The following is a 23,512-nucleotide window of genomic DNA, read 5'->3' as shown; positions in this document are numbered from 1 at the left end:
TACTGTGTACTCATTAGACTGTTCATTCCGTTCAGCAGATCATTTAATTCTTCTTCACTTTCACTCAGGATAGCAATGTCATCAGCGAATCGTATCATTGATATCCTTTCACCTTGTATTTGAATTCCACTCCTGAACGTTTCTTTTATTTCCATCATTGCTTCCTCGATGTACAGATTGAAGAGTAGGGGTGAAAGGCTACAGCCTTGTCTTACACCCTTCTTAATACGAGCACTTCGTTCTTGATCGTCCATTCTTATTATTACCTCTTGGTTGTTGTACATATTGTATATGACCCGTCTCTCCTTATAGCTTACCCCCACTTTTTTCAGAATTTCGAACAGCTTGCACCATTTTATATTGTCGAACGCTTTTTCCAGGTCGACAAATCCTATGAAAGTGTCTTTGATTCATAATCAAAACGTCTTCGGTCCCGGGTTCGATCCCCGCCACTGCCTAAATTTTGATAAATAATCGGCATTGGCGGCCGAAGACTTCCGGCATAAGAAGTCAGCCTCATTCTGCCTTGTCAAAGAGGGCGGAGGAGCGGATAGAGGTTCAGGGCACTCTCTTGTCCTAGGGGTGGGAAATAGCCCCTAAAGGCGGAAGAATCAGCAATGATCAACGACATGAGGATGCAGAAGGCAATGGAAACCACTGCATTAAAGACACGTAACGTGTATCCACAGGACATGTGGCCTGTAATTGAAGAAGTGTCATGATGATCTCTCCATTGGCAAAAGATTCCGGAATAGTCCCCCATTCGGATCTCCGGGAGGGGACTGCCAAGGGGGAGGTTACCATGAGAAAAAGATTGAATAATCATCGAAAGGATAACGTTCTACGAGTAAGAAGCTTGAACGTGGTAGGGAAACTAGAAAATCTGAAAAGGGAAATGCAAAGGCTCAATCTAGATATAGTAGGGGTCAGTGAAGTGAAGTGGAAGGAAGACAAGGATTTCTGGTCAGATGAGCATCGGGTAATATCAACAGCAGCAGAAAATGGTATAACAGGTGTAGGATTCGTTATGAATAGGAAGGTAGGGCGGAGGGTGTGTTACTGTGAACAGTTCAGTGACCGGGTTGTTCTAATCAGAATCGACAGCAGACCAACACCGACAACGATAGTTCAGGTATACATGCCGACGTCGCAAGCTGAAGATGAACAGATAGAGAAAGTGTACGAGGATATTGAAAGGGTAATGCAGTACGTAAAGGGGGACGAAAATCTAATAGTCATGGGCGTCTGGAATGCAGTTTTAGGGGAAGGAGTAGAAGAAAAGGTTACAGGAGAATATGGGCTTGGGACAAAGAATGAAAGAGGAGAAAGACTAATTGAGTTCTGTAACAAGTTTCAGCTAGTAATAGCGAATACCCTGTTCAAGAATCACAAGAGGAGGAGGTATACTTGGAAAAGGCCGGGAGATACGGGAAGATTTCAATTAGATTACATCATGGTCAGACAGAGATTCCGAAATCAGATACTGGATTGTAAGGCGTACCCAGGAGCAGATATAGACTCAGATCACAATATAATAGTGATGAAGAGTAGGCTGAAGTTCAAGACATTAGTCAGGAAGAATCAATACGCAAAGAAGTGGGATACGGAAGTACTAAGGAATGACGAGATATGTTTGAAGTTCTCTAACGCTATAGATACACCAATAAGGAATAGCGCAGTAGGCAGTACAGTTGAAGAGGAATGGACATCTCTAAAAAGGGCCATCACAGAAGTTGGGAAGGAAAACATAGGTACAAAGAAGGTAGCTGCGAAGAAACCATGGGTAACAGAAGAAATACTACAGTTGATTGATGAAAGGAGGAAGTACAAACATGTTCCGGGAAAATCAGGAATACAGAAATACAAGTCGCTGAGGAATGAAATAAATAGGAAGTGCAGAGAAGCTAAGACGAAATGGCTGCAGGAAAAACGTGAAGACATCGAAAAAGATATGATTGTCGGAAGGACAGACTCAGCATACAGGAAAGTCAAAACAACCTTTGGTGACATTAAAAGCAACTGGAATTCCACTGTTAAATGCAGAGGAGAGAGCAGATAGGTGGAAAGAATACATTGAAAGCCTCTATGAGGGTGAAGATTTGTCTGATGTGATGGAAGAAGAAACAGGAGTCGATTTAGAAGAGATAGGGGATCCAGCATTAGAATCGGAATTTAAAAGAGCTTCGGAGGACTTACGGTCAAATAAGGCAGAAGGGATGGATAACATTCCATCAGAATTTCTAAAATCATTGGGGGAAGTGGCAACAAAACGACTATTCACGTTGGTGTGTAGAATATATGAGTCTGGCGATATACCATCTGACTTTCGGAAAAGCATCATCCACACAATTCCGAAGACGGCAAGAGCTGACAAGTGCGAGAATTATCGCACAATCAGCTTAACAGCTCATGCATCGAAGCTGCTTACAAGAATAATATACAGAAGAATGGAAAAGAAAATTGAGAATGCGGTAGGTGACGATCAGTTTGGCTTTAGGAAAAGTATGGGGACGAGAGAGGCAATTCTGACGTTACGGCTAATTATGGAAGCAAGGCTAAAGAAAAATCTGATTTACATGTTCCCTTTTGATATGCTCTGTTGCCATCCTTGTATGCAGCTGAATGTAATGCTTCTTTTTAAAGAAAGTGATATAACTTTACCAAAAAACTAAACAATATTTTTTGAGATAATTTCTTTTATTCACTCTTTGTTTCTGTGCAACACTACGTAACATCATTACGTTGCTTGTGTTATCAACTAAGGGAACAATTCCTGCTTCCTCAGTTTAGAACAAGAAGTTATTCACTTAAGTCTCCAGGTTTTGCTCACAGCTGTTCTTGATGATAAAACTTTGAGTCGTTTGACCGCAGCACGTTCCTTTTCAGATTTCTTCACTAATCGACGCTTCGACCCCTCTGCTGGAACCTATATTCAGTATTACATTGGTGTCCCAGGATAGCCGAATGCTATCGAGAGACATCATCGTGGTTACTTATAAAAGGCTATTTTCCGGGCCTTTATTGGAGAAGTGGAGTTACGGGGTAAAAATCTCCCAGTTGCTAATCGTGCACCGTCGTCATTGGGTAAATGCTGAAATCACTCACTGACCAAGAGGGGAGGAGACCAAAATACTATTGTTGTGCCGCCTCCATTGCTTCCTGGTAGCTGTTTACTTTCCTCTCTCGCCGTGGCTGTGTGTTTATGTACTGACAGCGCATAGTCACGAAGACGGTGCTATTACACTCATTCTTCGATATTTGGACTGTTCCAAGGACTTTACTTCTGTAAATACTACTTTATGCGACCAGCGCGCGTACGTTCTTAAAATCCGTAACCTCTTACACTCTTCTTGGTGCTCCGCTACCTCTGACGTTAAACTGGTTTACGTCTTCTTTAACGCGTTCTTTTACTATCTTTCCAGTTTCGCCGATGTATGCTTTGCCCGAGAAACATGTCACTTAATACACTTTTCGAGCGGAACGACCTCCTCCGTGCTAACCAGCCTGAATTTCGAAAACACCGATCACATGAAACATAACTTGCGGTTTTCTCACATGACATCCCGAAATCCATGGCTCAAGGCAGTGAAGTGCATGCAGTATTAGTCGATTTCCGAAAAGCATTTGACTCACAAGGAGAGGTCCCCAGCGGTGGGATCGACTTTTTGTAACCATCTATGCGGTGATGTAGGTTAAGATACCAGGTATCAAACCCTTCAGCCATTTATCCTAGTGTGCTCTCGTTTGCGACTAATTTAAAAAAAAATCGGAATTTTGCGTGATGGTCAATGACTTTGAAAATGACACAATTCCAACAGTGGTGTTATGGTGTAGTAGATAGAATAGTAGCTTTTTTTTATGCAGGTGGTTATGGGCTCGAATCTCGTCAGGAGCAGTAATTTTTTTATTGTAAAATCTTTATCGATATGACTTTGATCGTTATTTTATTCTATTAATTGTTTCAAATGTAATTTCTTTCTATTCACTTGTTTCATTTTTTCTTTACGTCATTCTTTTTCCAAACGGAATTTTTGTGAATTTGAATTTAATTATACTTATCTATTATAAATTATTTGAAAATTACGATCTGCCAGTTAAAAAATAAAACACGAAATAATCTATTTATATTGACTGTGCAATGGTGTGAAAAATGTATTTTTCGTTATCAGATGTGCAGTTCTTTCTGCACTGTAATCATCATATTAACATTTATAACATTACCTAAAAATCTATAGCACTATGGACAAAATAACGCAGATGAAGGTTTAAATGAAAGAAGATTGTATAAGTAAAACGAAATTGAAGCAAAATGAGAAATAGATATAGTGAACGCAATAATGTGGACAGAAAAACCAGGACGAGATAACAAAAGAAATTAATTTGAAATTAATACATAAAGTTAATCAAAAATTTCAGGTGGAAAATGAATGATAGGAAGAAAAATGAGAGCAAATGAATAAGTTGATATTATAATTAAAATTATGTGACAAAGGAATGGAAATAAAAATTGCAGTTAAGTCAATTAATTGAATGAAATGATGGTGAAAGTCATGTCTATAAAGATATGCAAGTAAAATACAAAAAAAAGTTCACTGCTCCTCACGAGATTCGTATTCACAACTTCCTGTATGTGAAGCCATTATCCTGTCCATTACACGACACTACAGCACTATTCAGTGCACCTTTTTTGACGCTATTGAGTGACAGAAAAAATTCCAAAGTAAGTTTTCATCAGTTACTCGCAAACGAGGCCCAATCAGGGTGAATTGCTGTAATGTGTGATACCTGGGATCTTAACCTACATAACAGTATAGATGGCTTCAAGAAGTCGATCCCATCGCTGGTGACCTCTCCTTGCCAGTAGCTCACTTCCATTTGTTATCAGAAGTACCATCGTATGGGATATCAGACGAAATTTGGAACAGAAGTGAGGATTTCTTTGTAAGAAGGACGCAGCATGGTTGGAGCACAGTCATCGTATGGTTCAAATGGCTCTGAGCACTATGGGACTTAACATCTGAGGTTAACAGCCCCTAGAACTTAGAACTACTTAAACCTAACTAACCTAAGGACATCACACACATCCATGTCCGAGACAGGATTTGAACCAGCGACCGTAGTGGTCGCGTGGTTCCAGACTGAAGCGCCTAGAACCGCTCGGCCACAACGGCCGGCGGAGACTCATCGACATAAGTAGAATATACTTTGGGCGTATTCCAGCGAACTGTGTTAGAGCCTTTGCTGTTGATGTTGCATGTTAATGACCTTGGGTACAATGCTAACTTCTCGCAGATGGCGCAGTTGTCTTTAAAAAAATGTTCAAATGTGTATGAATTCCTAAGGGACCAAACTGCTGACGTCATTGGTCCCTATACTTACACACTACTTAAAGTAACTTATGGTAAGAACAACATACACGCTCTCGCTGTTTATAAAGTTCCCCCTTTTGCCCCCACCTTCAGAAGAAAACAGAGCACCTTAAACGAATAGAGACAGGACGCTCATATTCACAGGACATGTACATCAGTATGTTCTGTAGAAATGATTAGCTTTCCAATCACCTTGGTTCGGGTAGCCTAGGTGGCACAGGATTCTCCATGGGTCCTGAAAACTTGTTCCATGCGTGATGGCATTGGCACGTGTGAAGGCGCGAATGGCGTCCTGTGGTATAGCCATCCATGCTGCATTTCGTCTGGTTCCAACGTTCATCTGTCGTGGTTGGCGTTGGGTCACAGCACTGCCCCCGTCATTTCACCATATCCCACATATTTTAGATTGACGACAAGTTTGGTGATCTGGAGGGCCAGGACAATAGGCTGACATCCTGCGGCAGCAAGAAGGCACATGTACGTGCAGCAACATGTGGTCGTGCATTCTCTTGTTGATAAATGGCAGCTGCAGAATGGGTTCGGCTGTGGGTCGCAGGATGTCATTCACGTAGGTCAAACTGGTCACGCTACCCTGGACACGCGGCGACTGTGATTTGTGGTTATAGCCAATTGCACCCCACACCATAAGGCCTCGAGTTGGTGTTATATGTCTTGTGTGAATGCAGTCAAATGGTTCAAATGGCTCTTAGAGGACTTAACTTCCGAGGTCATTAGTCGCCTTGAACTTAGAACTACTTCAACCTAACTAACCTAAGGACATCACACACATCCATGCCCGAGGCAGGATTCGAACCTGCGACCGTAGCGGTCGCGCGGTTCAAGACCGTAGCGCCTAGAACCGCTCGGCCACCTCGGCCGTCGTGAATGCAGTCACTGTGATGCGGCGCCTCCCTGTCTGCGGCGACCCAAAATGCGGCCATTATATTCTAACAAACAGAACCTGGATTGTAACGTGCCAACTGGCGGTACTCAAGATCGAAATCACGACGACAACGGGTCGTACTGTACCAGCGACTAGGCGCTAAGTCCGGAACCGCGCGACTGCTACGATCGCCTCGGGCATGGATGTGTGTGATGTCCTTAGGTTAGTTTCGTTTAAGTAGTTCTGAGTTCTAGGGGACTTATGACCACAGATGTTAAGTCCCATAGTGCTCAGAGCCATTTGAACCATTTTTTGTACCAGCGTCGCTATGCCGCAGATGTACGGCTTCCTGCCGCGCAAATTTGGTTGAGCCAACCAATCGACCACCACAGCTTGAATTTCGTAGTTTTTATTTTACAGTCGATGTTATGACTGTGGATCGCTATTAGTTTTCAGAAGATTCCAGTCGTTGCGGAGCGCCTGGCAAATACTCGAAGTCTAGGTCGTACCGTTGTTGCACTCTTAAAAGACAAATTGAAGACAGATCAACCCTTGGGTAATTAGTACTGCAGCAATCATAAACATTGACGAGACGGCAGACTCAAATGTCGAATAAACAACACCTTTACTCTACACAACGTCGTAATCGTGCAGGACACTACTACACCACGAATAGACACGCTAAAACACTCCAATGACACTGACAAACAATATCGAGCAGCTATCACGAGACACAGATTTCGATAACAACTCCCGTTATCTTACTATTGGACAAACAAAATGCCAAACCACTTTAAATACAATACCTGTTTATATTATGTCAAGCTAAATGTTACTTCTAGCTTGCAATTGTTCTCACACACCACAAAATTCTCACAACGCAGCACACTATCTCTGGAAAAGTCTCGGAATCTTTCAATTACTTACAATATTTATATCCAATACATCGTCAAGTTACCACCAATTCACTTTAAGTTGCTTTCACCGATATCCATAAGGATTAAGATAATTGATGTTGCTCTTATATCCCTTTCTGTTTAGTCCCGCGTTGCTATGTAAATAATACGACATAACGTATTCCATAGATTTACCAATCTTTGTTATTAGTATAATCGCTGAGTTTTCCGTGATAACTTTCTACAACTTCAGTTCTAATTGAAGTTACTTAGGACACTCTTTCCATAAATTAAATCGTTTTAACTGTTTAGCGTATCTACCCTCTGAGTATTTAGCGTGGATCAACTCAATTAAGGAACTTTTTGATGAGGCAAGACTTACAAATACCATCGTAAAATTGTCATGCAAAGCGTTACTAATATCTCTGAAAATGAACCTTTGCATTCCTCACGAAATGTAACTACACACAACAGCTACTAATTGAGCACACGTAAAGGTTTCTTTTAACCAAATAAAACTGGTATTTATTGGGTCTATGTATCTCAATACAATATGCCAGCAGAGACTACCACACCCCACAAAAATGGAAATTCAATAATAAAAAATAAACAAAAATCCTAGGCGCCACCGCCTTCTTAACCCTAACCTTAAGTAACAATTTAACTCAATACTGTGCCTCTTCAGGCGTTAGCAAAACGCGATCCGCCAAGTTCCCTAAATTGCAATAAGCCACTCATCACTTTGATTAACAAAGTTTTCGTTTAGTTGCGTGTTGTCTGTAAAATGTTCCTTTTATTCTCGTCGCTTGTCAACTCAACTATTGGTGCGATCTGTCATATTACAGTGAAAAAGTTCGAATCAATACGAGCCAATTCTAGGTCCGCTGTTTGATCGTGGTATTTAAACAGAATGTGTTCGAGGCTTTCCCTTATCGACAAACACCAATCACTACCAAACCACCCCAGCAAAGCAGCTAACAACCCAATTACCTCTGGGTGAGCCGTGACCACTAATCATACCTCACTGACAGGATATCGGTTTCAACGATTCCCAAAAACTCATCAACTGCAGTCTCCTTCTCTCTAACACGGCCCACGCTGTATCTATCACAGCAAACTATTCCTTACTACCTAAATGTCCACAGGACGACAATAAATCGATCGCCCTAGCACATAAATTCGCCAAAACCAGTGTCTCATCCGCGACTATTTATAAAACCTCACGGAGCCTACGTACATTTCATAGCTCAGCTTTGGGAGGAAACTACCGTCACAGCCACGTATATGAACAGGGGCCAAAAAGACAAAGTATCCACGCTGCCTCCGTGAAGTGCACCAAATTAAGATACTGCTTCTACCAGCAAAACTTCTTTCCCTCTCCCAAGCCTTAAACACTAACTGCGATGCTTCAATACACCACGCAAAGGGTCGGTATACTATCCGACCTACACGTACCCAGATATATAGTCGGTAAGAGGTCTACTCGGGAACTAACTACCTTCTTACGTCATACAATAGGAACCATTTACACGAACAAACACCGAGCGAGGTGGCGCAGTGGTTAGACACTGGACTCGCATTCGGGAGGACGACGGTTCAATCCCGCGTCCGGCCATCCTGATTTAGGTTTTCCGTGATTTCCCTAAATCACTCCAGGCAAATGCCGGGATGGTTCCTCTGAAAGGGCACGGCCGACGTCCTTCCCATACTTCCGTAATCCGATGAGACCGATGACCACGCTGTCTGGTCTCCTTCCCCAAAACAACCAACCAACCACGAACAAACACACAGGGCTACGCCAACTTTTGACAATTAATTAATTATTCGTTGATGGTGTCGGTTCTCTACGACGCGTCGCTCAGGCACCATCTCTGGACCCAGCGATGGCGAGTTGTTGCATCGCTGAAGTCGCGCGCGCTCAACACCTGTTTTTTTTTTTTTTTTTCGTAAACGGTCTCGGGTCATCTATAACAAGTCTTGTCGCCCTTAATACATCGTGCACATATATTTATAGTAACCGCCAGGTGTTATTAGTAGTTTATCGGGTCGGATACCCATCAATTTTAAAGGCGAACGTGACCCGTGCGTTTTGACACAGCACAAGATTCGTCCGAAAACACTGAGTCAATTCCTGCTCCAGTGACATCTATCCATACACCACTGCCGTCTAGCATGTTTCTGCTCATTCGTCAACCGTAGAGTAGAAAGTGGACGACGCGGACGTAACCCATGTCGTAATAAACGGCGACAGTCACCCCTGGTCTTGTACGGGGTGTTCCACTGCTGCGCCAGAGACAAGAAGGACGCATATCTGTCCTTTAAAGCTATTCGGATGAATTGTCAGTCTTCTTGGGGAATGATCTGGGTGCTGCGACCTGCCCCATCTCATAACGTTCTACGGCCTACCATGAACCCGTTGCGCTGTCGAAACGTTTCGTCCCACACGATCGGAAATTTCCCTGATGGATGCATCACTTTCTCTCATTCCAATAATGTGCCCTCTTTCAAACACGGTGATTTGACGGTACGGTTCGCGCATACGTCTTCGGTTAAACTTGCATGTCTCCTCAAGTCATACTGACCCATTTCCCTAGGTTTGTAACGACAACGAGCGCCGCAGGCAAATTTTACTATTAGGTAGTGTTGTGGCATGTTATCGATCTGGCCGAGCGGTTCTAGGCGCTACAGTCTGGAACCGCGCGACCGCTACGGTCGCAGGTTCGAGTCCTGACTCGGGCATGGATGTGTGTGATGTCCTTAGGTTAGCTAGGTTTAAGTAGTTCTAAGTTATAGGGGTTCAAAATGGCTCTGAGCACTATGGGACTCAACTGCTGTGGTCATAAGTCCCCTAGAACTTAGAACCACTTAAACCTAACTAACCTAAGGACATCACACAACACCCAGCCATCACGAGGCAGAGAAAATCCCTGACCCCGCCGGGAATCGAACCCGGGAACCCGGGCGTGGGAAGCGAGAACGCTACCGCACAACCACGAGATGCGGGCATAAGTTACAGGGGACTGATGACCTTAGAAGTTAAGTCCCACAGTGCTCAGAGCCATTTGAACCATTTGTTATCAATATTGACCTTGAATCCGCGCACCGACATGGTTCAAATGCTAATCATTTCTGCAGAGCATACTAACGTACACGTCCTGTGAATATGAACGTCCTGTCTCTAGTCGTTCGAGATGTTTTGTTCTTTTTTTCAGAACATGAGTGTATTTACAGTCTAATTTAAGCCTAGTCAAGCTCAACCACAAATATTTTTTCTATTATTCAATTCACTATCTCCTCATTAGTTACTCAACGTATCCTGTCTAACTCTCAACGTTCTCCTGTAGCACAGCATTTTAAAAGCTGTTATTCTCTATTTCTTTGAACTGTTTCTTCTCCACGTTTCGTAAAAGGCTAAACTGTAGATAAATATCTTTGGAAAAGATTTCCTACAATTTAAAAGTGTATTAGATCTTAACAAATGTCCGTTGTTTAGGAACGCATATTATATATCCTCTTTACCTCGGCCATCGTCAGTTTTTTTCTAGACTGATATTATTTCAGTTAAAGAATGTAAGTTATTTATTTCATTCTGTGACCGGTTTCGATCTCTGCTCCATGTAACTGTATCCTGCTCTCATCACGGAGTAAAATGGTCTGATGATGATCCTATAAGAGCTCAAAATCGATTACACAATGAAGTAAGTGACTTACATACCATCTAGACTGCTTTTATTGAAATGATTTTATCAAAGTTTTATCGATAGCTGTTTTTTCCACTGACAATATTCCAAAAAGTTCTTGAGTTATTTTGCTACCCAAATAGTAAACATCTATTTCTTTTACTATCTCATTTCCTAATTTAATTCTCTCAGCATTGCCTGTTATAACTTCACTATGCTCCATTACCCTTGATTCAGTTTTGTTGATGTCCGTTTTGTAAGCATTTTTCACTATACTATCCATTAGTTGAACGAATCATTCAGGTCCTTACCGTATCTTACAGAATTACCATATCATTCGTAAATCTCATTTCTTTTCTCCCTTAAAGTGAATTCCCTTTCCAAATATCTCATTGGTATTCTTTCCTTCTTCCTTAGTGTAGAAGTTGACACAAGATGAGGGTACAACATGTCTGACTCCATTTTCTACTACGGCTTCCCTGTCGTAATTTTAGACCGTTACATGTTTTCATTAATGTGACAACGGCCTATGTTCGACGGAAACCACCCCCGCAGATGACATGTGGCAGCACTAACAGTGGAGAATGGAAAGCGTGTGGGCGGGAGGGGGGGGGGGGGTGGAAAACAATGCAGTCGTTGTCGTAATGCGGAAATGGGAAATGGAGGGATTCGTCTGACATCCAAAAGGGCATGAGCACTGGCTTTCAGGCCAAGGGTGGAATTATTTCCGAAACGGCTAAGTTTGTTAACTGTTGGCGAACCGCCGTGATGAAAGTATACCGTCCATGGCAAAATGGCACTGTCCAAATCTGGCGCCGAGGCAACTAAGGTGCACCACGGGGCATAGATGACAGGGGGGAACGAGGGCAATGGAGAAGTGTACGGGCGAACTGAGCAGCTGACCGCCTACATGAGCCAAGGGTTTCCAACGAACGTTGCTGCGTATGAGTTTCCGCAGCAGGTGGCTGGTTCTTGGAATCTTGCTGACTGCTGCTCATCGGCGACGAAGGCGCCGACACCGCAATTGGACGCCCATTCAGTGGCAACAGGTGGCCTTTTCAGATGAATCACGTTTCATGCCCCATCGGACAGATGGCCATTCTTGAGTAAGGCGTGAATAGTCTGGGAGCAACCAAAGCGGAACGTTCAGATCTAGAGAACATTTTTTTGGCATTCGCTGGGTGATCTCGTCATTCTAGAAAATACAATGGATCAACACAAATTTCCATTTCTCTTTGAGGACCATGTCTACGCCACATGCAGTTTGTTTTCCCTCCGCACAATGTTATTTACCAGCAGGACAACGCAGCGTGTCACAAAGCTCGAAGTGTACATGCGTGGTTCGAAGAGCAGCAGGATGAGTTTATCGTAATCCCCTGGCCACCAGATTCTGGGTTAAATCCCAGTCTAGAATCAGTGGGATTACTTAGATCGTATGTTCGCGCTGTGGGTTCTAAGCCGAGAAACGTAACGCAGCTGGCCACGGCACTGGAGTCGGCATTACTGCACATCCCCGTTTGTACCTTTCCGAATCTCAGTGACTGTTCCTGCACGCCTCGGAGCGAACTGCGCTGGAAAAGGTGGTTACTGAGGCTTTTGACACGTGGTCATATTAATGTGAATGCACATTGTATAAATGCAGTCTGGTTTCTGCTGAAATCGTAGAAAACATGGCGCTTGCTGCTGATTTCAAAAAGATTGCCTTTCAGGCAATGTAGAATAATTTAGATAACTCTGATACGTGATACACACCGTTTAGATAGTAACCGTAGCTGTTTGCGTTTTCGGTATAGTCTACAGTTATCTCTTCCCTGGCTCAGTATCTACCCAATCCTCGATTTTCTTTGCCGAAAATAGTATAGGAAATAATCGGGGGACAACCGTACTGCCAAAATCGGGTCTCCGTAGATAGAAACTGGTGAGCCGAAACATAGGGACCACTGCCAGCGCGAAACTGAATGCCGCTTGCGAGCGTTGTAGATACTCGACGCGCTAAAGGAACAGAGACGAATGGGGAATGACACTAGCGACGTTGCAAGCCGCAAATGTAATTCACTGACGCAAGCGACTGTGACATAGTCAAGCTTATTATGGCCTGGCAACTGGGAACGTGCATCTAGGAAAAAGCTATGCTGGTCGACTGTTGGTGCGCCCACTACTGCCGTGAGGAGCTGTGGAGAACGGTTGAAGGATAGTGACACGGCGAGTCGGTGACAAGGTGTTGGACGTCGACGTCTCATCACGGAACACGGATGCCAGATTTGCCAGCCGTATAAAGCAGGGTAGACAGCTATCTGTGGCAGGTCTGCCGACAGGGTACAATGCTGGTGCAGGCACAAGTCTTTCCGACATCGTCGATGGTAAATGCAGCGCAACCGGAATAAACGGGATTTGACCGTGGATCAATGGAAACGTGTCACATGGTATGGTGAATCACTTTTGTCGTTACAGCAGGTCGTCAGTCGTGTCTGGCTAGGCCGTGATCCAGGTAAACGGCTACTGGAAACATGAACCTTGCCGAGGACGGATGCAAGTGGGGGACAGCATTATGCTATGGGGGACACTCGATGGGTCTTACGTGGGACCTGTGGTACTAACCACAGTCGATTGCATGATCGTTGATGTAGGCCCCGTGTATCCCTTCATGTTTAGTTTGCTACCGATGGAGACGGCATATTCCAGTAAGATAGAGTTCCTTGTGAAAAGGCCAGAATTGTGCTACATTGGTTCAAGGAGCATGATAGTCGACTCACAGTGATGGCTACCAAATTCGCATGATCTGAACGCTGTGAAGCACATCTGGGAAGCTATTAGGTGCCACTTTTGGCCCAAAATCCACTGGCTCGTAACTGGCGTGACCTGGGCGTAGAGATCTGGCGTCCACAAACCTATCAAGGACTTGATGAATTCATTCGACGCTGAATCGGATATGTATTTCGTTCCAAACTTGGACCAGTAGATTATTAAACACGGTAGTCAAGATGTTTCGGGTCATCAGTGCACTGTGGGGAGACTATTGTGTCAGACAAGGCTTACAATGGGTAAAGCTTGTATGTGTGTCTGTGTGTGTGCAGAGGGCAGCACGGAGGAGTTCCGCCGCATGCTGGAGGTGAACGTGCTGGGGCTGACGCTGTGCACCAAGGAGGCCGTTAACCTGATGCGCGCCAAGGGCATCGACGACGGCCACATCGTCAACATCGGCAGGTGACGCTCGCCTGCCTTCTCCCACCGCTTGCTGCTCACGCTAATCATTGCGTCATTACTTATTGTCTGTTGTGTGGTTGCAGCGTGGCGGGCCACTGGCTACCCGTCATGTCGGAGGGCGCCTTCTACTACGGCACCAAGCACGCGGTCAGGGTGCTGTCCGAGGGCCTCCGCCGCGAGTTCCTCCAGCGGGACTCCAGCATGAAGGTCACCGTGAGTACTCCCACCAACCTAGCATCTCTGCTGAAGCAATAGAGCAGACTCCAGTTCTCTGCTGCTCCGCCTGGTGTCTACATGTATATTTTACAAGCAGTTATACTACTGCAGATCATTGTACAACTTTCTGACCCACTCGTAAATAGAACGAGGGAAAAACAAATCTCTATAAGCTTCCGTATCATCTGCTATGAATGACGAGGACATCGACGAAAGACAGTGAACTGTCTCTTTTTCTTATTTTCTGGACAACGATCAGTATTACTATCAGTCCGATGATGTTGCCATGGGAAGCCTGTAAACTCCAGCTGTTGCAAATCCCTTCATGGAGAATTTTGATGATATTGCCTTAGACACAGTGCTATTAAAGCCTAGTTGTTTTTTTCGATTACAATGACGACATTTTCGTCACTTGTCCCCATGTGACAACCTCTACGAGTTCTTAGATAATTTCACCGGTGCTAACAGTAACATCCAGTTAACCACGGAGGTAGGAGAAGACAATGCATTACTCTTCCTCGTGGCCCCGGCGGAGGTTCGAGTCCTCCCTCGGGCATGGGTGTGTGTGTTTGTCCTTAGGATAATTTAGGTTACGTAGTGTGTAAGCTTAGGGACTGATGACCTTAGCAGTTAAGTCCCATAAGATTTCACACACACACACATTACTCTTCCTCGCCTCGTGTCGCGCAAGATATGCTGCCTGCTAAAAAAACACAAGATCAAATCGATTTCAGATATCCGACAAAAATCTGGCAATTTCGGAGACTAGTTAAAGACGCAGCACGTCTCAGAACACATGGGGCCTACAAGAAAACTTGCTATAGTGGGCAGTCTTAGACCGGACAAACACTACGCACTATGGAACAACGCAGGAAGGAGCATGCGAGTTTTTACCGCCTGCGCTACTCCGAGAAAGTCGATTTAATAAGCATGCTTTACAAAACGGTCACCGGATCAAATTTCACGAAACCTCTCTCGTGGCTTGCACTAACAAGTCCTGGGACTGTGTAACAGAAGAAGCCATTGAAATACGTCACCGATAACATCCTTGATAGAGACGAAGGCTTGCAGCTCAGCGCAACGTGGGATACAGGCGATCGCGCGGTTGAAGCGAGTACACCGAGTGCCGAGTCAGCGTATGGATATATATGGCGATGCCGCAGGCACCAGTGACGTCACAGCCGGCAGGTAGGGTGTATCAGGACGTACCATCAGCCCACTGGCAGTCATGTACTTCACAATGGCCAAGGAGCGCTCGGCCGAAAGCTCGTGTAATTTTGAACTCTTGACGCCGCTAAAAACCGAAGAACGTTTTATTCAAGCATTAGCTATGGCCGATTTGTGCTCCGAGCAAAATTCTACCAGGCTGGCTCTGAGCACTGTGGGACTTAACTGATGAGGTCATCAGTGCCCTAGAACTTAGAAGTACTTAAACCTAACTAACCTAAGGACGTCACACACATCCATGCCCAAGGCAGGATTCGAACCTGCGACCGTAGCGGTCGCGCGGTTCCAGACTGTCACGCCTAGAACCGCTCGGCCACCCCGACCGGCTACTCTACCAGGCAACTTCCACTTTCATTCTCGTTCTCCTACTATTTTTCGTTATCTTCCGTTTGCTACTATAGACTTCCAATCTCCAATCTCCAATCACGATTATATTTTCATTTTCCTTATCAGTCTGAATAACTTCTTTTATCTCATCGCATATTGTTTCAACCGTTTCGTGATGTTTGGAGCTAGTTCTCACTACTTAGGGGGTGTTCCCTTCGTGTCTATTTTGGTTAGGATAATGTGTGAGCCGGCCGCTGTGGCCGATCGGTTCTAGGCGCTTCAGTCCGGATCCACGCTGCTGCTACAGTCGCAGGTTCGAATCCTGCCTCGGGCATGGATGTGTGTGATGTCATTACGTTAGTTAGGTTTAAGTAGTTCTAAGTTCTAGGGGCTGATGTCCTCAGATGTTTCGTCCCATAGTGCTTAGAGCCATTTGAACCAGCTAGTATAATTTTTATTATAAATGAAACTCCTCCAGCTGTACTTAAGATTTTATATTTATTTGGCTACTGGTTTCGACGTTGCATCAACGCCATCTTCAGCCCCGTACTAGAAGTCCGCGGTGCGACCAACACGTGCAGTAACTAGTGTCAGACACCAGTTACTGCTCGCCATCCATGTGGAGCACGTGTTGTTCTCACCGTGGACTTCTAGTACTGAGCCACGCACAATTGATTTCATCAAAGTGTACGGGCCTGAAGATGGCGTTGACGCAACGTCGAAACTAGTGGCCCAATAAATATAAAATCTTAAATACAGCTGGAGGAGTTTCATTTTTAATAAAAATTATACCAGGTGTGTCCTACCATCGTCCAATTTAAATATTGATGTACGAAGGTTTGATAATTTCTGCTACTGTGGTTGGTGTTGGCTTCGTGTCCATTTTGGCTAGTACAAAGCATTCAATACGCTGGTCGTAATAGCTTACTGCATTCCTGTTTTCTAATTCATTATTAGATCTTCTACTGTACTACCTCTATTTGATTTTGTTTTGATCACCGCATACTTACCTGACCAGAAGTACCATTCTTCCTGGAACTGTAATTCAGTCATTCTCATTATCTCCAACTTCAACATATCCATTTCTATTTTTATGCTCTCTAATACACCTCCTCCAACATTCCATGCTCCAATGTGTAGAATGAGTTTTGTTTCCCATGATGACAACGTCGTCCAGAGAAGTCACGCCCAGAACTTCGATTAATACAATATTTTACCTCAGGATTATTGTATCCAAGATGATATCGTCATCACTAAGCCAGAGAGTAGGCTGCTTGAGATCAGGCTGTAGTTTCAGCTTGCTTTCAGTTTTTCGCAGTACCAGCACAGCATAACCAAGTTGGCTAATGTAAAAAGCTCATCTCAGTCGATCATCCTGGCTGTTGCCCCTGCAACGTCTGAAGAGACTGCCGCCCCTCTTCAGCAACGACACGTTTGTCTGGACTGTCTGCAAACACTCTTCCATAGTGATTGTACCTGCGGTACAGCTATCTGTATGATTAAAGCACACAAGCCACCTCACCTCGGCAAGGTACATGATTTGTGTAAAGGGCAGGGGGCAGGGGTGTAGTTTTCAATGTGGATCATTATGTGAACCATACAGTTCTACTTTCGCACTGCCTTTGGCTGAAAAAAAAAAAGCCTGTAACTACCATCTCTGTCGCTATAATGATTAACGGCATCTGTGCACAGGTCTTAGAAATTTATACATTGTCATTCATGTATAAAACTTTCTTGGTGTTTAAAAAGCGCAGGTCTGTGTAATGCTTATTTTTCTCCAATATTCACCATGTTTGGTACCTCCAACTTTCACTCGAACGGGAGGCCACTTGCACATTGATGAAATTTGATAGATAATCTCTGCTGCCGAAACAAGAAAGGAAAATATGCGGTTTTTAGCGCAGAGGGTTGAGACATCATCGTTTCCAGTTGGCACCTTTTCATTGCGAGGTATCTGCAGCAGTCTCATCATAATATTCATCCCTCCCCCCTCCAATCTTGCATCCATTGCTGTGTAAAGGTGTCTTCCTAACTTGTCGTGTGTCATGGTCTTCAGCTTTTCTCGACTATGTTCGTGAAGTCGTCGTTTTAATCTTTTATTATCTCCTTGTTAATAACCCTCTTGGATCACCTACCATCAAGTTACCTGGTTCCATGCTACGTCCAACTATCTTTCATGCCCATCACACAGTTATCCTTTCCCTCTAGTATGTTCCCTGATCTGTTTGCTTCTTTTGTTGTTCCTCCTAGTAACTGCCAAAATGCGTCTCAACATTCGTCGTTGAAATACTACTGCCCCAGGTGAAAACACAGTATGTTATCAGCAAAAAGAAAATTGTCCAGTTGTGTTCTATTAACAGTGATCGCTTCATTTCCCAATTTACGGATCTGAAATTATCCTCAAGGACTTCTGAGAATAGTTTTGATGATATAGGCTCTCTTCGCCTAACTCTTCTTTCAATCTCACTGTCCCACTATTCAGCGGTTGTCCAATGCTGCGCCACTCTAGCGGCGTGCTCAGTTACTATGTCATAGGAATTTCGAAGTGTACCAACTATGCAGACGAGTATATGCAAGGAAACGAAAAAGTAATTACATAACTTTACTTGTGGAGGCCGGATAGCAGAGCGCGCTAACGCACCCGCTTCCGGGACACGGGGAGTCGAGCCTCGTGTCGAATTCACCTTGCGGATTAATGACGTGTGCTGGTATATCGGTCAGCCTGGTTGTAGTTTCAAAGTGATTTTTCACACCCAAATAGGTATAAAGGGCGTTCAAAAAGTTTTTCACAGTAGTCTGTAATTTTTTCATTTTTTTGCAGGAGGAGAATGAAGTTTTTGTGAACATTCTTGGAACATTTAGCTATACATTGAGCCTACTCAATGTAGCCTCCACCAGCTGTGACGCATCTGGCCCAACGTTCTCTCCGTGATGTAAATGCACTTTGGTAAAATTCTGGGGATTGACTTTTACACCATCGCTTGACACCGGAAATAAGGTCTTTCTCACTATCTAAGGTTTTACCGCGCAGGTGGGTCTTCAGACGACCAAAGAGGTAAAAATCAGACGGAGCCAAGTCGGGACTATAGGGAGGATGAGGAACAATTTTCCAACCCACTTTCCTGATTTTCTCCTGCTTCATAAGGAAATAAGGTCTTTCTCACTATCTAAGGTTTTACCGCGCAGGTGGGTCTTCAGACGACCAAAGAGGTAAAAATCAGACGGAGCCAAGTCGGGACTGTAGGGAGGATGAGGAACAATTTTCCAACCCACTTTCCTGATTTTCTCCTGCTTCATAAGGGCTGTATGGGGTTTGGTATTGTGATGGTGTAGTCTGATGAGCTGACCCTGAAGCTGTGGTCTGTTGGTCTTGATGGCACGTCGGAGTTACACACAGTAACAGTCCTGGTTAATTGTGGAACCAAATTCCAAAACGTCAATGAAAATGACACCACATTGATCCCAGAAGAAGGAGGCCATCACCTTTCTGCGTGCTGTTCGTGAAAGTCTTGGTTTCTTCTTCCGAGGGGAATCTGGATGACACCACTACATGGATTGGGTTTTGCTCTGTTTCGGACAAAAACAACCATGCTTCATCCTGGCAGAGTCATGGCCGTTCTTGAACAGGAACTCCATCACCGACCGTTGTCGCAACATGACATCTACTTCACGGTCCATTATGGCTCAACTATAAATGAAAGAAAATACTTTTGTATACCACCTTATAGCTAAATGTTGCAAGTATGTTCACAAAAAATTTCATTCTCCTCCTGCAAAAAATAAAAAAATGAGAGACAACTGTGCAAAACTTTTCGAACGCTCTTTGTACTTACTGGGATGGTACCCACTTTCCATCTCAGTTATACTTCAGGCACACGCTGAAAACTTTAATGCACTTGAAAATCAGATCTACACCACACGCCGTGAGATGGGATGGTACATAGATTCCTTCTTGGAGAGAGTGGTGGCGTCAGAAATGACGCCCACCACTGCCAAGATAGCATGGTGGACCAATAGGAAACGAAAAAATAGCAGTGGGAAAAGAAGAATTAAAACTTTATGACGATCTTCACATTTTGTTTATTTTGAAATAAAATCATGTTTATGTACATATAAATTGTACCTTAAGTGCGGGTAGCCGTGGTGCATGGTTTAGTTGACTTCATTTGCCTTGCAGGAGATCAGCCCTGGTGTGGTGGCCACCGACATCTTCGACAAGCAGCAGCTCCTCTCGCGGGACGTTGTCCTGAAGCATCCGCACATCATGCCGGAGGACATCGCCGATGCCGTCATCTATGTCCTGGGAGCTCCGGGTTCTGTGCTAGTACGTACGTGCCAACTCTGGAAACTTTAAACCTATCAGCCAACAACACCAAGTTCAGAGACTGAACAACGTTGTGTATTGATAGGCTCTGTCATTTTCCTCATTTCCCTACTACTCTCTATTGTATAGTAAATAATAAGTCATGATATAAAGACCATTGATTATTAACAGGATAATAATCATATTGGTAGTAGCTGTCTGCGGGAAAGATCAATTTGGGTTCTGGAGAAATGAAACACATGACGGAATAATGACCTTACAAGTTATCTTAGAAGATAGATTGAATGAAGTCTTACCTACATTTTTAGCCTTTGTAGATTCAGAGAAGGTTGTTGACTACTCTGAAACTCTGAAGATATTGTTTTCTGATCTTCAGTACAAAGACTGGTTCTCCAGGGACCGCAACCGTTCGTAAAATTTGTTGACAAATTATTTAATGAAGCAACGTGTTTCGAGGTATAAATATCATGTTCAGGCTACAATGGCAATAAAAAATTTAACAAAAGCACACATTGATACCAAAGTTGTTTTCTGGAGTCTTTGCATGCAGTAGTTAGTTAGTTTCATATTTCAAGGATCATTTTGTCTGGTAAATCGTAATTATATGGAATGAATCATTTTACTTTCACATCACCAATGAATTTGTAAATGTGGCTACATGCTAAACGACTTTTCATTTTTTAAATGTTTTATTTTATTTTTTCCAACATACAGATGTGACTCAGTAATTCCTACACCGCACCTTTTACACGTTACAATAATAGAAATTCTTCTATGGAACAGAAGGAGTTGTAAAGGAGAAACTATTTCATTTTCATTTTCAAATTTTACTTTTCTCTCTCTCAGAAATGTTACATCCCTGGATAAGCGATCGAAATTTTTTGTTGCAGTGTTATGCACCACTTTTGGTGCTAAACACAATCTTAACGTGGAATAATGAATGTCATTATCCCTTCTGCTTTTGCACTGGATTATTTACAACAAACTTAATGAGGGAATAAATACAATGTGAAGCAGTATTCACAAGGCCCAACTCTTTAAACAAGTTGATCGTGGGTGAGCACCACGTATTATTATTTCATAGCTTTTTTGAGCTATGAAGACTTTCTTTCTTAAAGATGAGTTATCGCAGTACATTACTCCATACGATATTATAATGAAAATATGCAAAATATGTCAAATGACATATGTCTCTCCTCAAGATGTGCATTGATCGTAAGTGCAAATGTGGCTGGTGACGAAATAATAAATAGGGTAGAAACTTCAAAACTTGTAGGTGTACCCGTCGAAGATAATGTGAACTGGAGAAGCGCAGTTTACAATATCATCAATGTGAACACCTCAAAATTTTGAAGTTTCCACCCTAATTATTAATTGCTAACCATGTATTACACTAACCACTGGTGTAACACCCCTAAATGTACAGAACTGAATAAATGAGTCTTTTTAAAATTAAGAGTAAGTGCATTCGCAGAAAATCAGTGGTACTGTTAAGAACAGTGTTTAAAAATTCTTATACAGGTCTCACCTAACTCTGCCACCTATCTCTGAAACAACAACAGATATTCAAAAACGGTTTTCACCAGCATGAACGTACGGCGGGGCCTTAGGAAACCAAATACTATGTGAAATTTAAAAACGTAAACAAATGCTATTTTCAACACAAACTTGTGTATTTTTAAATGGACGCCCCCTGTTATTTCGTATGCAATCAATAGCATGAAAAATCACAAAAATAGTGGCGTTGGTTGCATCGCAGTACGTCAGTTCCATCTCGAGAAATTGCGAAGCGAAGTTGGCGCTTTAAATAAAGGAAGCGCACACCTAGCGCACCTCCTGAGACTCAAACGTGCACCTCACGCTGCCAGTGTCGGGTGCTCACACAGTGGGATAGCGAAATGACAACTTGAACTACAATTATAGATAACACATTGGAATTCACTTGCTAAGCACAATTACTAGTGCGCTGTCACCCACAGAAACTGTATTGTTGTGCATTACGTCCAGCATACAAAATACACCCATATCTTGACCAATGAAACTGTGTCACGTCAACATATGTGCGAAGTGCCCTCCGCTTGCATCAATACACGTTTGCAGACGGGTAACGAGAGAGTGTTGCACAGATTGTAGAGTTTCTACAGATTTTGCCGCACACGCCGCAGTAATAGGATGTTGCATATCCTCTACTGTCGTTGGAGGTTCTTGATACGGTCTGTCTCTCACTGCGCCGCAGAGAAAGAAGTCTAATGGCGTCAAGTTGGGGGACCGCCCCATCCTCGTATTTGGAAATGTCGCATCTAGAACGTCTTTGGCAACTTTTGCACTGTGTGCAGGACATCCATTATGTTGGAATCACATTGATAGGCGTGTTTCCAATCCTAGATCCTCCATAAGGAGCTCTAGTATGTGTTGGAGAAATGATGCATATCGCTGTCCATTCACTGATCCACGGTAAAAGTAGGGACCTACAATACAGTTAGTAACAGTACCGCACCAACCATTGACACTCCACTGTCGTTGATGAGCAACTTGGCAAATCCAGTGGGGATTTTGCACGGACCAGTAGTGCGTTTACGCAGATTCACATTAGCATGATCTGTAAATGAAGTCTTGTTTGTAAAGAACGTATTGCTTAGGAATACGGGATTACCTTGAAACTGCTGAAGTGCAACATGACACAATGCAATGCAGATTTCAAAGTCATTCCCGCACAGTTCCTGGTGCAGTGAGTTATGGAACTGATGAAACCGATGCCGATGCAAGATTCTGCACGCACTACTGTGGCTTATTCCTGCACCTCGTGCAATTTCTCTTACACCCACCTGAGAATTGTGCGCTACAGCAGCCACTACAGCAATTTCGTTTCCATTACCAGTCGCTGGCGTTATACGTCGACGTTTTGTGGGAGCTCAGCTTCCAGTTTCCGCGAGTGTCTTGCAGATGTTGCCAATGGTTCGATGTGACGTACACCGCCGATCTGGGTGGCGTTCAGCATGCGGTGTCACAGCTGCAGTTGCATTTCTGTGACATTCGCCATAAACTAAAAGAATATCTAGTTTTTCTTCATTACTGAAGGCCGGCATATCGACTAGATGACGGCAAACGTAACAAGCCACAAGAAAACAGGTTTTAATGTGGAAACTTATGCGAATTACGTTATAGTATGAGAACATTTCAACAGACTGGGTAAGGAGTCCTTGTACACTGACAGGATACAGGCGCCAGTGCAGGCAATCCCTGCTGTGAGCACAGTACTACATGCGATGCATTACGTTAGAAACTGTGACGCCGTTGCTATCCTTTACAAGCCACACATTTCAGAACTTATGAGGTTTAGAAACGTGAAACCAAGTGTGTTACCACTAATTGTACCTCTTGTTGCC

General features: G+C 43.6%; 1 protein-coding gene across 1 annotated transcript in view; it reads left to right on the top strand.

The window, feature by feature from the left end:
• The window catches only part of LOC126456487 (farnesol dehydrogenase-like), a 64,838-nt gene that overhangs the window by 31,913 nt on the left and 9,413 nt on the right, over positions 1-23,512 (top strand). The window contains exons 4-6 of the mRNA XM_050092238.1: positions 13,903-14,032; positions 14,116-14,245; positions 19,980-20,130. Of these exons, the coding sequence (XP_049948195.1) occupies positions 13,903-14,032; positions 14,116-14,245; positions 19,980-20,130 (411 nt within the window). The remainder of the gene's footprint in view (positions 1-13,902; positions 14,033-14,115; positions 14,246-19,979; positions 20,131-23,512) is intronic.

This window comes from Schistocerca serialis, chromosome 2 (assembly GCF_023864345.2).
Source record: "Schistocerca serialis cubense isolate TAMUIC-IGC-003099 chromosome 2, iqSchSeri2.2, whole genome shotgun sequence".
NCBI classification, from domain to species: domain Eukaryota; kingdom Metazoa; phylum Arthropoda; class Insecta; order Orthoptera; family Acrididae; genus Schistocerca; species Schistocerca serialis.
The sequence above is the reverse complement of the archived record's forward strand: the minus strand, read 5'-3'. Positions and strand labels throughout refer to the sequence as shown.